The sequence below is a fragment of the Scyliorhinus torazame genome, chromosome 2 (assembly GCF_047496885.1).
Source record: "Scyliorhinus torazame isolate Kashiwa2021f chromosome 2, sScyTor2.1, whole genome shotgun sequence".
Lineage (NCBI taxonomy): Eukaryota > Metazoa > Chordata > Chondrichthyes > Carcharhiniformes > Scyliorhinidae > Scyliorhinus > Scyliorhinus torazame.
Genome location: NC_092708.1, coordinates 354316716 through 354332838, shown reverse-complemented (window position 1 = coordinate 354332838; position 16123 = coordinate 354316716). Strand labels below are relative to the sequence as shown.

Below are 16123 nucleotides of genomic sequence, written 5' to 3'. Positions count from 1 at the left end.
AAAGAGCATCATTATTAATGGGCAACATTATTGGCAACTCCGGTGCCGATTGGCAACACTATGTCCCCTCCGGACCCCTGCCGCGAGGCCAATTTTGGATGCAATTTAGCCATGGGCTCTTTAATCCCCCCCTCTCTCCTCCTCTTTCCCCCCTCCCCCTTTGACCAGCCGCCCATGCGACAGGTGCAGGCGTGGAAGAGCTGGGTACTGACTCAGCACGGGCGGAACTGGGCTCTTGACCATGCTGGTCAGGGCAGGAGACATGGTGGTGGGGTGGAGGGGGGGGGGATGACACTGGACTTGGCATGATGTCATGGGAGCCCTCGCCACGCGCCGGAGCTCCCGGATGTGGTGACGCTGCCACGAGCCGAGCGATCTGGGTCAATCTCCCCCCCCCCCCCCCCTGCCGTGAATACCGGAGATTGTTTACCCGGTAAACAAGAGCACCTGCCCCGGTCCGCTCCCAAGAGGAACACGACGCCTGACTCACCCGACCTTTTTATAATTACCGGGTGCGAATACCACCCAGATGTTTTAAACTCGCCCTCCAAACTTGAGCGATTATTTTTATTATCTGCAAGCGCCGCAGTCATTGCCCTGACGAAGTGTCCGGCCGTTTCTTTGGCTTTAACCCTCTCTGCCCCCCCCCCCCCCCCCCAAAGGGGTTTTCGCCTTCAGTCGACCACTTTGGGCAACCTGGAACCAAATGTTTTTTTTTAAAAAGCCACCCGACAGATAGAGAAAGCCCGATTGGTCTTGAGAGTTTCGGATCCTCTGTTTCAAAACTGAAAGGAAAATATACGGGAGCGGCATTTTTTTGTTCAAAAAAAAAATAAGATAGCTCCGTCAAAATTGGAGTAAGACTTTGTCCTGTTTGTTGTGCGATTGCGTTATGGGCGGCCCGTGCCTGCTTCGGCTCATTGGACCCCGACCGTAGGAATGTCCTCTTCCCTCGACTGCACCTCCTCCAACCTATCTACCTATTTATTTTTTTGGGGGCCAGCTTCCTCATGCCTCGCTCTCTCTTGCCTTGGCCTCAGATTTTGCCCGGGAAAAAATACTTCTGTGAGGTGTTGGGGCTCCCCTCTCGTGGGTAAATTAAAGGCGCTGTAACATCAATGTAAGTCCTCTCTTTGTTTCCTATTTCTAGCGTCACGATTATTTTGATTTTTTTAAAAATCTGAATTTCTGTATGCACATTCCGATCGTGAAAAACATACATGTTCAGTACAACGTCTTACCACGGTTAAATAAATGCACACGCTGCTTGTAAACTGTTGGATAAAGTAGGTCAAAAATGTAAGCCTCCGTTTTAACAGTTTGATTTGGGTTGATCAAAATTATTAGAAACCGTCAACTGGTCGGAAAGCTTAGTGTCACTTAGTATTCAGTGTAAGAAAAAGTATTGCAGCAAGTCACTATAATTTCTGATAGCAGTGCGAACAGAATAAAATACGAACAATGCATAATGTAATTATATTTCTTTTTATAAATGTTTTTTATTGGAATTTTGAACAAAGTATATTTGCCGTTATGTGCACAGGATATGATATATCAAGGACACACACATATCACAAAAAAAAAGTAATAATAAGAAAGAAAAAAATCAAATAAAGTAACTGGTAAGGTATTATGCACCAGCTCAACAGCAGCAGGTCTGTACACTTGGCAAAATTATTTACAACACATAAGTAGGCATCTGTTTGGGGGGGGTGGGGGGGGGGAGTGGAGACTGGGGGTGGGAGTGGAGACTGGGGGGGTAGATATACATTTGGCTGCCGGAGAAACAATTACAGAGGGTAATACTCGAATGCGTCTGGTGTTGGTGTTGTCACTTGCTTATCCCGGACGGATTTTGCTGCCGTTGTCGTCTCGTGCTCACCTCCGCTTCAGCCATTCCTCCCATCTTCTGCCTGTATTCTCCTTTTTCTCTGTTCCCAAGTTTGTTATCGTTTCCCTGCCTCTCCCCCCCCCCCCCCCCCCCCCCTCCTGTGGTTCGCCTTTCCTTCCTCTTAGGTTTAGCTGACATCGTACCCCTCTCCCGGTCTATCTCTCCCTCTCATGCTATGGCTTCTTTCCCCTGATTCTTGGCTACCTGGCTATTCTTCTGCTTGTTCGTTGGCCACAAACAGGTCCCGGAACAATTGGGTGAATGGCTCCCACGTTTTGTGGAAGCCGTCGCCTGACCTTCGGATGGCAAATTTGATTTTCTCCATTTGGAGAGATTCCGAGAGGTTGGACAGCCAGTCTGCAGCTTTGGGTGGTGCTGCTGACCGCCAGCCGAACAGGATTCTGTGACGGGCGATCAGGGAGGCAAAGGTAAGGGCGTCCGCCCTCCTCCCCCAGGAATAGATCTGGCTGGTCTGAAACCCCAAAGACCGCCACTTTTGGGCATGGCTCCACCCTCATCCCAACCACTTTGGACTGTGGCTAACTTTTGGTTGGCTCTTAATTTGGCTCTATTTAATCACGTTTGCTCAAGAGTCGCTAGGTATCTTTCGACACCGCCGCAAGGCTCAGAACCGAATACTGATCAATGACTTGATACACCAGTTAGTAGGTTCTAAAGCAATGCTCATTTATTTACACACAGTCAAATCTACTCATGCATAAACTCTACAAACTAAACTACCACTATTACTAAGGCCTATACTTAGCTTCGGGCGCCCACTCAGTCAGAGGAACAATGGCCGTTGCTCGGTTCTGAGGCTGCTGGGTTGAGCTGTTTACAGGGTAGCAACTAGGAGCGTCTATCTCGTAGCGTGCATTGACTTGGAACTTACTTAGTCTGCTGTAGCTGCTAGGCTGGTCTCTCTCTTTGCTGAGAGCCAAAGCCAAAGGAGCAAGATTCTCCCTTGGGTGATACCTCTTATACTGCAAAGGGCTTCGCGCTCTTTTGGGCGGGCCTTGAACTTGCCTCAACTAATTGGGTCTTTCCCAATCATCGGTATCGATTTTCCTCCAATAGAGGGGTGGTTCCCTGATCGCTGGGCGTGTCCTGGTGACTGTCAGCCTGCTTTGTCTTAGCTTCTTCTGGTGCCGGGGAGTCTGTCCTAACATTGTGTATCGAAATGTTTCCCTTTTGTCCCTGGAGATGGTTCATTAGTATGTAAATTGTTTGGTAGTTTCTGTCCTGTCTGAGCGTTTTAAGGTTCTAATCAACAGACAGAGCTGGCACCTGCTTGTTTCTTAGCATTGTCCAATTTTCCCTGCAGTCTTTGCAAGTGTTCATTTTGTAATCGGTACGTGGCCATCCCAGATGGCTACACTCCCTCCTTGTGATCCTCAACGCGAAGCGTGAAGGATCACATTCCCATGGCATCTTCATCCTCTGATCCCCAGGGCACCCATGCTTAGGCTCTACACTGTCCTATCCTATGCAACACAATTTTACCTAAACCATTTTAAATACATTAATTATCAAAACATTTTACAAGCGCTATGACATTAATACATGCATTACAGAAAAATTAAAAAACTGGAACCTCTAACTATTCTCAATCAACTATCCTCATTTAAACAATCCAAAAATACAAACAATCCAAAAATAATCTATACATCTTAAACTGTACAAAATAGCAGCACACAAATTTATCTGGCCTGGCAGTCAGACACAGAGGTTTACATCTCTTTATTCCATAGAATACATGAAACAAAATGGATGCTCTTTAATCCGTCCCAATGGGTTCGGGGATCTGGTGAAATCCGAAAATGGGGGACCTAAATCTGTATACCGGGGTGCGAGAGCGATATGCTCTGTGTCGCCATTTCCTGACTCTAAACATTTCCACGACGCTACAAAGTATCGCCAGCACTAAGAGTGCTTCGACTACATATGAGAGCGAGTACCAGGTGATAAACTTATCACACCAGGTCGGGGTATTGCTAGCTGTCGCTGGGCTAGTTATCTTGGGGTTCCGTGTATTACAGGGGTGAGAGTCATTTACGGTTTGTGTGGTAGGTTAGGGGGGTAGCGTCCGTGCGCAACTGAAGGGATCCCATTAAGATCCATGTGAACACGAAGGCTGTCTTCATCTTTGTCGGACTTCTTTGTCTTCCTCTGTGGTTCCTGGGTTTCTGGAGTTCTGTGAACACAAGCATAATTTCTGTTATTTTGCTTAAGATCTCGTATGTCTGTCTGTGTGTCCTTTACTGCCAATTTCCCTTTATAATTGGTCACCATCTGTCCTTCATTTGGACAAGACATCTAAGAAAATACTGCCGTACTGCGAGCCGTCTCGCAGCCTGTGTGATTTACCATCCAGTGTTTGAGGATGTAAATAGCATAGGGAAGCAACCTAAAGGTTGCCAAAACCAAAGAAAAGAATTTTGAACGTAACAAGCCAAAATGGGGTGCGTATGGGCCGTGGCGGGTAAGAAATGGGTGGAATCCCCGGGTAGGACGGTGATCAATGCCATATGTGCTCTACCCGAGCGTAGCTGACCAGAGGGGGGTCCTCAGGCAGGGCGGGAACCAATGCCATTTCTCCACGGCCTGAGCAACCGGCAAGAACGGGTAAGAATGTGGTCGTCATGGGGGGCTGCCTCTCGAATTAGGAGAGCAACTATGAATCGGGTTCTGTCGACAGACTAGTTCCTCTGAACTATTGTCTGGGACAAACTTGTTCCATTAACAAGTTTCTGGGGAGAAACTAGATCCTCCAACAGCCATTGGTCGTCAAAGGGGGTGGTGACGTGGGGCCGTGAAAAAACTTTCCGAGTTTACACACAACACTTAACGATAACACTAACGAACAAACATTCGACAAACATGGTGCAGGTTCCATCAGAAAGGACACCGTATTTCTCCATCGGTTCCTTTATTCTCCATCATCTGGACACCTCACTGCTCAATAGCGAACAGGGTCACAAAGGGATTGGTTTGATGGGAGTCAGACTCTAAGTCATCATCTTCTCCCGGCTGCCAAACTCTTCTCTGTAGTAACCGTGCTAAATGTGCTTGGGGCGAATTGGGGTCCATCTCATCATTCCAGATGAGCCTGAACTAATTGTCTCGGTGCCAGAATCATGTGTCGAGGTTGGAGCTACTATGCTTCAATCCATAATCGTCGGGCGGTGGGTCTGGGTCAGGGGCTTTGATATAAGTGATCTCAAATGGGTCGGTAGAATCATGCTCAGATTCATTGGGAGTGGGACCTGGTGCAGGGGTATCGTCGTAACGTGGTGTGCTGTGGCTGTCGTCATCGTGATCACTATCACTGTCGCTGCTGGTTGAGGGAAGGGAGAGGCGGAATCGTGCATCTGGGGGCGGAGTTGAAGTCTTATCTGAGGGCGTGTTGGAGTTGTTGGGGGAGGGTAGGAATACGTCATCTGTGGGTGGGGCGTGATCGTCTGCTGCTGCGAGCAGGATGTGTGTGTGGTTATTCTGTGAGCCGTAAACCCTGAGCTGGTTTATATGAAACCACGCAGACTTACCATTGGGATAGGTTATTTTGTATACTGAGGGGCTGACTTTGTCCGAAATGGAGTACGGTCCGGAAAATTTTGGGGAGAGGAATGAACTGGGGTTGTAAAGGGAAAGCATAACTTGTTGCCCTACTGTAATCTCAGTGGCGTGTCCTGTTTTGTCGAAACAGGCCTTGCTCTGTTTCTTCCTGGTTCCAAGTCTCACTGCTGCGGTGAGTTGGGCTGCCTTTATGTTCTGTACTAGTTGTGTAACCGCATTTTCATGCGTGAGGGCTGTAACTGCGGGGCTGGCCATATCCAGTCCTAATAAGTACTCAGTGCCTTTCATGGGGCGTCCGGTCATGAGGGTGTTGGGGGGGGGGGGGGGGGTGAAACCTGTGGATGTAGATACTGTGTTTCTTAAAAACATCAAAGCAAATGGGTGTACTGAATCCCAGGTGCTATTATTTTGCTGAACCATTTTCCTGAGGATGGCTTTCAATGTACTATTCATTCGTTCTACAATACCACTTGACTGGGGGTGGTATGCGATATGGAACTTTTGTCTAATTCCGAAAATCATGAGGACATTTTTCATTACACGTCCGGTGAAATGGGAGCCTTGGTCGGACTCTATACTGCGTGGGAAGCCCCATCTTGTAAATTTGTGGTGTGTCAGTATTTTACCCGTTGCCTTGGCCGTATTAGTTCGTGATGGAAATGCTTCCACCCATTTTGTGAAGGTGTCTTTGACCACCAACACATACTTGTAACCATTTCTGCACGGGGGTAGGGGTCCTATAACATCTATCTGGAGATTTGTCCAGGGTCCATTAACGGGGCGGGTATGGCTAAGTTGAGCCTTTTTAGCATATCTGTCCGGATTGTTCTGGGCACAGATTAAACAATTCTCTACGTAGTGTGTGACATTGGTTTTTAAATCAGGCCACCAGCAAAGTGGTCTGAGGTGGGCTAGGGTGGGTTTAATTCCTTGGTGTGTGATGCGACCATCAATTCACTGAGAGATACGTCGAGAAGTAAACCGTGGTTTTAATCAACTTACAACTGAGCCTGCCTATGACCGGTACAACAATGAATGCGGCCCCACAGGTCAGCTGCCTTTATACTTCCTGTAAGGGGTGGAGCCATGGGCGAGCCCGTACATGCCCCGAGATATCCCCCTGTGGGTGAAGCCGTACAATGGCCCATAGGTGGAGCCCACAGGGTTAAACACATAACGTAACACGATACAGCAGTAACATGATATCACAGTGCACTGGTGAATTAACAGTAGTTCCATTCACCACATTCACTCCCTGTTTAAAAAATGAAGTCCGGCGGGCGTGACGGGTTTACAGATTCTGTCGGTCTGGTGCCCGGATCATACGTTGCGACCGCCGAAGCACTGGTGTTGCAGCCGTTTCGGGTGGCTGTGGAGCTGGGCCCGGAGTCGTGGACTCCTGGAGCGGCTCTTCCGGAGCTTCATTCCTGTGGACCAGTGCGGCAGGTGGGAGGGAGCGCGAGAACCATATCGAGGTAGGGGCGCTGAACATGGGAGGTTGGATAGGGGTAGGGGTGCAGAACATGGGCGGTTGGACGGGACCTAGTGTGGGGGATGCAGTAGTGGTCGTGGTGTCGGAGCCTGCGGTCGCCAGGTCCCGGAGGGAGACAGTATCCTGCCGGCCATCGGGGTGTCTGATATACGCATAGTGTGGGTTGGAGTGCAGGAGCTGGACCCTCTCAACCAGGGGGTCGGTCTTATGGCTCCGAACATGTTTTCGGAGGAGGACTGGACCCGGTGTCATCAGCCAGGGCGGAAGCGAGGCCCCTGAAGTAGCTCCCCTCGGGAAAACAAACAAGCGGTCATGAGGGGTCTGGTTTGTGGCCGTGCAAAGGATGGACCTAATAGAGTGGAGCGCATCGGGGAGGACCTCCTGCCAGTGAGAAACTGGGAGATTCCTGGACCGTAGGGTCAGTAGGACGGTCTTCCAGACCGTCGCGTTCTCCCTCTCCACCTGCCCGTTTCCCCTGGGGTTATAGCTGGTAGTCCTGCTCGAGGCGATGCCCTTACTGAGCAGGTACTGACGCAGTTCATCGCTCATGAACGACGAGCCCCTGTTGCTGTGGACATAGCTGGGGAAACCGAACAGGGTGAAGACACTATACAGGGCTTTGATGACTGTGGGAGTGGTCATATCGGGGCAGGGAATGGCGAACGGAAAACGGGAGAACTCGTCTATGATGTTCAGGAAGTACGTGTTGCGCTTATTGGAGGGGAGAAGCCCTTTGAAATCGATACTAAGGCGTTCAAAGGGCCGGGACGCCTTTACCAGGTGGGCCTTATCTGGTCGATAGAGGTGCGGTTTACACTCCGCACAGATTTGGCAGTCTCTGGTTACAGCTTTGACCTCCTCGATGGAGTAGAGCAGGTTGCGGGCCTTGATGTAGTGGGCGAGCCAGGTGACCCCCGGGTGGCAGAGGTCATTGTGGATAGCACGTAATCGGTCATCTTGCGCGCTGGCGCACGTGCCGTGGGACAGGGCATCTGGGGGCTCGTTGAGCTTCCCAGGACGATATGCTATATCGTGGTTATAGGTGGAGAGTTCGATCCTCCACCTCACGATCTTGTCGTTCTTGATCTTGCCCTGCTGCGTACTGTCAAACATAAAGGCAACCGACCGTTGGTCAGTGATGAGGGTAAATCTCCTACCAGCGAGGTAGTGCCTCCAGTGCCGTACGGCTTCCATGATGGCTTGGGCTTCTTTTTCGACCGAGGAGTGTCGAATTTCAGAGGTGGTGAGGGTGCGGGAAAAGATCTCGACCGGTCTGCCTGCTTGGTTGAGAGTGGCGGCGAGAGCGACCTCTGAGGCATCGCTCTCCACCTGGAAGGGGGCAGCCTCGTCCACCGCGCGCATTGCAGCTTTGGCGATGTCCGCCTTGATGCAGTTGAAGGTTTGGCGAGCCTCGGCTGCCAGTGGAAAAATGGTGGCCTTAAATAGTGGGCGGGCTTTGTCCGCATACTGGGAGACCCACTGAGCGTAGTAGGAAAAAAAGCCAAGGCAGCTCTTCAGGGCCTTGGGGCAGTGAGGGAGAGGGAATTGGAAGTGTAGCCGCCTAAAATGGCTGATTCCCTATTAATTTGGCCAAAACTCGATTTAAAACGGCTAACCGAAAAGGCTGATGGGAAAAGCAGCCATTTCACACAAACGGACAGCTGCAGACAGAATAGCGTATTCGGCTCTGGGGAAGTCGGCCCAGATCGATACTCAAGACTATTAGCAGCACATCAACCCAGACATCTGCAGTTTAATCGGCTATCCCCGGGAACAATTGAATGCCGGGCCAGACCTGTCGGCGCCTGCAGTGGCCGAAATGAAGACAGGTGAACGACCACCCCCCGATCGAGGAATCGCCCCATTATTGGAGCATATCGAACCCAGTGAGTGGGAACAAGTCCAATCACTTGGGACTCAGGGTCAAGGGCCGCCCCAAGAGGCGGGAAGCCCCTCGGCCCTATAAAGTGAGGGGCCAAGTTCAGATCTCTCTCTCTCTCTCCCTTCTTCACCTGCTCGCAACCTTCGCAAGAACCTTCGACAAAGAACCGTAAGTCTGACTCCAGCGATCGCTACCCGATAGAGATTCCTAGCCATCGACCCGTATCAGCCTTTTGAATCCCGCGGGCCAGATCCGATTCGATAAGCCATTCGTTTCCCTGACCTGGTGGGCCCTTCCTAAAGTTAAGTATTGGCCTGTTAGTTATAGGTATTAGTCTAGAAGTAGCATTATTGTATAAGTATTAATTGCTGTATATAATAAATGACCGTTGATTTCAATCTTACTAAGCGGTGTGCTGACTTATTAATCATAGACTCGAGCTTGAACCACGTGGCGGTATCAGAAAGATACCTGGCGACTCGTGAGCAAAGGTGACATAATCAGAGTTAATAAACTAAGGCTAAAAAGAGCAACATAATTGGCGACTCCGCCGGGACCCGACATAGAAGTGGAAAACCACTCCGGGAGAACCCCAGAAATTTGAATAGAATCCAATTGGAAGCATAAACAAAAAAAACCCCACAAGTGTTCAAGCGGTTCTGGTTAATAATTCACAATTCGGAAGTGTGTGTATGCATGCGTAACTAACAGGGTTATAAGGTAAAACTGATAGATTTTTGTAGCGTCAAAACTGTCGGCAGTCTGTATTTTCGGAAATTAGCGCAAGCCGTACCCGCATCTACGACACCACCTTAGCCCCCTGTTCCAAATTTGAACGTAGCAAGCAGATAAGAGAGATGGCCATGCAGGCAATGCAACGCCTCATGATCCCCGAAGAATTTGCGGTCGCTCCGATCAGCAGCATTAAAGTGGGACAGTGTCCCATTTGGGAAGTGGAAATTCGGAAATTTCTGCAGGGCAAAGGATGGCCCGTGTGGAGCGGTTTCTGTAATAATGACGACTCAGGTCCCGGAAGTATAGGGCATACTTGGTGGGAGAACATGAGTGAAATTCATAAGAAAAGCTTAGCAAAAGCGCGCAAGTCGATGGCAATCGTGTCCTGTATGGCACAATTGCGAGGCACAGAGGAGGTCGTCAGGATGCTCCGAAAAGAAATAGAAGGCATACATCGTATGAGTAAAATCGATGTATGCGAGATGGAAAAAGAGAACCTGGAACTGAAAAGGCAGTTAGAAGCCAAGGACAAAGAGGTGGCTGACGCTAAACGGGGTCACCAGTCTTGTCTGGCGCATTTAAGCAGTTTTCAATCCCAGTATGAGAAGGCTTATCAGGACACGCAGCGTGCGGTCCTGGTTAAGAAAGAGACAGAGAAGCAGGTGGAGACGCTACAAAGGCAATGTAGTGATCTCAAGGCAGCCTTGAGAGCGCTCCACGCTGCAACCACGGAACAAAGGCAGAGTACCTTAGACCACGCGAAGTGCCGAAAGTAAATTGCAGACCTGCAATCAATGCTTTCTGTCCAAAAGGGATTCCAAGAAACCTTTGGGGAAAGTTTAGAACAGGAAGACGGCCCTGATTGGGAAGAATTGCAGGAGACAGCGCAGAGATATGTTCAGGGGACATGTGCGCAAGGAAAGCCCCAAAGGAGGAAAGCACCCCCACACAGCAGGTAGTACAAGCTCCCATGAACCCTGTAACAACCCACCGCACAGCCACAGCAGACGAGGGGGAAGTCCTATATTCCAACCCCCTCACAGTGACCCAATTACGGGACGCGTGTACTAAAATCACACCGTTCCTCCCCGCTTCAGACCCCCACCATTTCTTTGCCACCGTCAAACACCAGGCGACCTTGTACGGCCTGGATGAGAAAGAGCAGGTAAAGCTCACGGTCCTCAGCTTAGACCCATCGGACGCAGCAGCCCTTCCCGACCCACAGAATGTAGGAGGAGGCACCCTTGCAGAAATGCATACCGCGATCCTGGATGCGATCGGGTATAACCGGGGCGACCCCGTAGATGGCCTAAATAAGTGCAGACAGAAAAAGTCTGAACACCCCACAGCGTTTGCAGGACACTTGTGGATTCACTTTGAAGCCGTTTTCGGAAACGTAGACCGTGCCCATTTGTCCGCAGACAATATGGCCAAATGGACCCGCACCCTTATCTCCCATGCCACGGAAGCAGGACAGAATGCCTGTAGTAATTATGACCCCCTCGGAGGAGGCTCATAATGAGAAGTGGGTGGTCAAAAGATTGTCCCGCGTTTGGGAACAAGCGGCTCACAGTAAACCCGCAGCTAGAACCCCCGAGGAAAAACAAGCCGCCGCAGACGTGCAGGCAGAAAGAACCACTCTTCACGACTTCCGGGTTGCGGCGATTCGGAGCTAAGCCGCGCGATTCGGCAGCTCCCGCGAAGACGGACTTTTGGGCCCGCGAACGGAGCCCCAACGGCACTTTTTAAATAACCAATCCGTGGGGAAGGAAGGAGAAAGGTCCCCTACTAACCTGCATGGATCGGACCCGCAGCGAAACGGCGAAAAAAGCGGCCCTGGAGCAGCGGGAGAAGAAAGAATAAAAAAGCAAAATGGCGGCGCCCACGGACAAAGAGGAGATGCAAGAGTTCATCAAGTGCTGCTTCGAGGAGCTGCGCAAGGAGATGGTGGCGCCTATGCTGGCAATGATTGAAAGACTTGGAGCAACCCAGAAAGCCCAAGAGGTGAAGATCCAGGAGATTCAGGAAAAAGTGAGTGAGAACGACGACGAGCTCGTGGGCCTGGCGGAGAGAGTGGAGAGGCACGAGGCGCTGCACAAGGCGTGGGCGGGAAGACTCGAAGACCTGGAGAACAGGTCAAGGAGAAACAATTTGAGGATCCTGGGTCTCCCAGAAGGAGTGGAGGGGGCCGATGCCGCGGCATATGCAGGCACAATGATCGGGACGCTGATGGGTGTGGAGGCCCCCCCGGGATTGCTGGAGCTGGAAGGGGCGCACCGGGTGCTGGCGAGGAAGCCCAAGGCAAATGAGCCGCCAAGGGCGATGGTGGTGAGATTTCACCGGTTTACGGACAGAGAGAGGGTCCTGAAATGAAGAAGCAGCAAGTGGGACAATGCGGAGATCAGAATATACCCGGACTGGAGCGCGGAGGTTGCTAAGCGGAGAGCGGGTTTCAACCGGGTCAAAGCGGTGCTGCATCGGAAAGGAGTGAAATTTGGAATGTTGCAGCCAGCGCGACTGTGGGTTACACATAATGGCCAACACCACTACTTCGAAACGCCCGAAGAGGCGTGGACCTTTATACTAGCTGAAAAATTGGACTCTAATTGAGGGTTTGTGTGGGAGGGGGGTGTTTGAGGGTTGAAGTATGATGGTTGTTGTACATAGGGGGTCAACCACGCGCAGGAAATGCTATATGGGCTGGGGGAGAGGGACAAGGCCACAACAGGAGCTGCGCCGGGGGGGCGGGGCAGGCTTTGGAAAACGCGGGGTTTTCTTTCCCGCGCGCGGCAAGAAAGGCGGGAAGGGGAACGAAGGAATGTACATTGATTGGGAGATTACCACACGGGGGGTTCAAAGGGATGGCGGGGGAAGCCGGGGTCAGCAGGTGTCAGCTGACTTACGGGAGGGATATGGGGGGAGCAAAAAAGTTAGACGGGGATCTAGCGGGGGGGGGGGGGGGTGGGGTGGAAGGGGGGGGGGAGAGGAGGGAGGAGGGGAAGGGGGGGGGGAAAAGGGTTGCTGCTGCACTGGCCGAAAGAGAACGGGACACAGAAGAGGTGGCTGGGACGGGGGTCCCCCGGCTGGGGGACTGGAGAGTGAGGGAGACGCGGACAAGGGACTGGCCCAGAAAAGGAGATGGCTAGTCGGCGGGGGGGTTGAGAGTCCCTCCAATCCGACTGATAACGTGGAACGTGAGGGGCCTGAATGGGCCGGTGAAGCGGGCTCGAGTGATCGCGCACTTGAAGGGACTGAAGGCAGACGTGGCAATGCTCCAAGAGACACACCTGAAGGTGGCGGACCAGGTCAGGTTAAGAAAGGGATGGGTAGGACAGGTATTTCACTCGGGATTGGACGCGAAAAATAGAGGGGTGGCAATTCTGGTGGGAAAGCATGTGTCATTTGAGGCCAAGACTATCGTAGCGGATAATGGAGGGAGATATGTGATGGTAGGTTGCAAGGGACGAGGGTGGTGTTGGTAAATGTATACGCCCCGAACTGGGATGATGCTGGATTTATGAAGCGCATGTTGGGGCGCATTCCGGACCTGGAGGTAGGAGGACTGATAATGGGAGGGTGCTGGACCCAGCACTGGACCGCTCCAGATCAAGGACGGGAAGGAGGCCGGCGGCGGCCAAGGTGCTCAGGGGTTTTATAGATCAGATGGGGGGAGTGGACACATGGAGGTTTGCAAGACCGCAGGCCAGGGAATTTTATTTTTTCTCCCACGTACATAAGGCTTACTCCCGGATAGATTTCTTTGTTCTGGGCAGGGCGCTCATCCCGAGAGTGGAGGGGACGGAGTATTCGGCCATAGCCGTTTCGGACCATGCCCCGCACTGGGTGGAACTGGAGCTGGGAGAGGAGAGGGACCAACGCCTGCTGTGGCGGCTGGATGTGGGACTGCTGGCTGATGAGGTGGTGTGTGGGAAGGTGAGGGGGTGTATTGAAAGGTACTTGGAGGCCAACGACAACGGGGAGGTGTGAGTGGGGGTGGTGTGGGAGGCGTTGAAGGCGGTGATCAGGGGAGAGCTGATCTCCATCAGGGCTCATAGGGAGAAGACAGAGGGAATGGAAAGGGAGAGGTTAGTTGGGGAGATCTTGCGAGTGGACAGGAGATACGCAGAGGCCCCGGAGGAAAGATTACTTGGGGAAAGGCGACGACTCCAGACGGAGTTTGACCTGCTGACCACGGGCAAGGCGGAGGCACAGTGGAGGAAGGCGCAAGGGGCGACCTACGAGTACGGGGAAAAGGCTAGTCGGATGCTGGCGCACCAGCTCCGTAAGAGGGCGGCAGTGAGGGAAATAGGGGGAATCAAAGATGGAAGGGGAGCCACGGTTCGAAGTGCAACGAAAATAAATAAGGCCTTCAAGGCCTTCTATGAAGAGCTGTACAGATCCCAGCCCCCAGGGGGGGGAAGGGGGGATGAGGCGATTCCTGGACCAGCTGGGGTTCCCGAGGGTGGAGGAGCAGGAGGCGGTTGGTTTGGGGGCACCAATTGGGTTGGAGGAGTTGAGTAAGGGTTTGGGGAGCATGCAGGCGGGGAAGACCCCGGGCCGGACGGGTTCCCGGTGGAGTTCTACAGAAAATATGTGGACCTGCTGGCCCCGCTACGAGTGAGGACCTTCAACGAGGCAAGGGAGGAGGGAACCCTGCCCCAGACAATGTCGGAGGCGACAATCTCCTTGATTCTAAAGCGAGACAAGGATCCACTGCAATGTGGATCGTACAGGCCGATTTCGCTCCTCAATGTGGATGCTAAGCTATTGGCAAAAGTACTGGCCACTAGGATTGAGGACTGTGTCCCGGGGGTGATTCACGAGGACCAAACGGGATTTGTAAAGGGCAGGCAGTTAAATACCAATGTGCGGCAGCTCTTAAACGTGATAATGGTGACACCGGAGGAGGGAGAGGCGGAGATAGTGGCAGCTATGGACGCGGAAAAAGCCTTTGACTGAGTAGAGTGGGAGTACCTCTGGGAGGTATTGCACAGGTTTGGGTTCGGGGGAGGGTTTATTAAATGGGTTAAGCTCCTTTACAGCGCCCCGGTGGCGAGTGTAGTGACGAACCGGCGGAGGTCGGAGTACTTTCGGCTGTACCGAGGGACGAGGCAGAGGTGCCCCCGTCCCCCCTGTTGCTTGCATTGGCGATCGAACTCTTGGCCATATCACTTGGGGAGTCTAAGAAATGGTGGGGGATAGTCCGTGGGGGAGAGGAGCATCGAGTATCGCTATATGCGGATGACCTACTGCTATACGTGGCGGACCCAATGGAGGGGATGATGGAGGTCATGCAGACTCTGAAGGAGTTTGGAGAGTTCTCAGGCTACAAGCTTAATGTAGGGAAGAGTGAGCTTTTTGTATTACAGGCAGGGGCCCAAGAAAGAGGGATAGGGGCCTACCGCTGAGGAGGGCGGAGAGGAGTTTTCGGTATCTGGGACCCAGAAGTTGGGGGGCCCTACATAAACTGAATTTGACGAGGGTGGTGGAGCAAATGGAGGAGGATTTTAAAAGATGGGACATGCTCCCGCTCTCGCTGGCGGGTAGGATGCAGTCGGTCAAAATGGTGGTCCTTCCGAGGTTTTTGTTCGTGCTTCAGTGCCTCCCCATCGTGATCACCAAGGGCTTTTTCAAGAGAGTAGGTAGGAGTATTATGGGGTATGTGTGGGCAAATAAGACCCCAAGGGTTAGGAGAGGGTTCTTGGAACGCAATAGGGACCGAGGAGGGTTGGCTTTGCCAAACCTAGGGAGTTACTACTGGGCAGCAAACGTGGCAATGATCCGCAAGTGGGTCATGGAGGGAGAGGGGGCGGCATGGAAGAGGATGGAGATGATGTCTGTAAAGGAACGAGCCTGGGGGCGTTGGTAACGGCACCGCTGCCGCTCTCGCCGACAAAATACACCACAAGTCCGGTGGTGGCGGCAACACTAAGGATCTGGGGCCAGTGGAGAAGGCACAGGGGTGCAATGGGAGCATCGGTGTGGTCCCCGATCAGGGGTAACCACCGGTTTGTCCCGGGGAAGATGGACGGGGGGGGTTCCAAGGCTGGCATCGGGCGGGGATAAGAAGAATGGGGGACCTGTTCATTGACGGGACATTTGCGAGCCTAGGGGCACTGGAGGAGAAATTTGAGTTACCCCCGGGAAATGCATTTAGATATATGCAGGTGAGGGCTTTTGTGAGGCGACAGGTGAGGGAATTTCCGTTGCTCCAGGCGCAAGATAGGGTGATCTCGGGGGTATGGGTCGGGGAGGACAAGGTGTCGGAAATATACCAAGAGATGAAAGAAGAGGGGGAAGCGCTAGTAGAAGAATTGAAAGGTAAATGGGAGGAGGAGCTGGGGGAGGAGATTGAGGAAGGGCTATGGGCTAATACCTCCTCCTCGTGTGCCAGGCTCAGTCTGATACAATTTAAGGTTGTTCACAGAGCGCATTTGACGAGGGCGAGGCTGAGTAGGTTCTTTGGGGTAGAGGATAGATGTGAAAGATGTTCAGGGAGCCCGGCGAACCATGTCCATATGTTTTGGTCATGCCCGGCATTGGAGGG

The 16123-nt window shown here is 52.2% G+C and overlaps 1 protein-coding gene across 1 annotated transcript in view; it reads left to right on the top strand.

Moving 5' to 3' along the window:
• The first annotated feature begins 411 nt into the window (after window positions 1-411).
• Window positions 412-16123, top strand: part of dhrs7 (dehydrogenase/reductase (SDR family) member 7) — a 95877-nt gene continuing 80165 nt past the window's right edge. Inside the window, exon 1 of the mRNA XM_072491747.1 lies at window positions 412-1120. Within this exon, the coding sequence (XP_072347848.1) occupies window positions 1119-1120 (2 nt within the window). The 5' untranslated portion in view covers window positions 412-1118. The remainder of the gene's footprint in view (window positions 1121-16123) is intronic.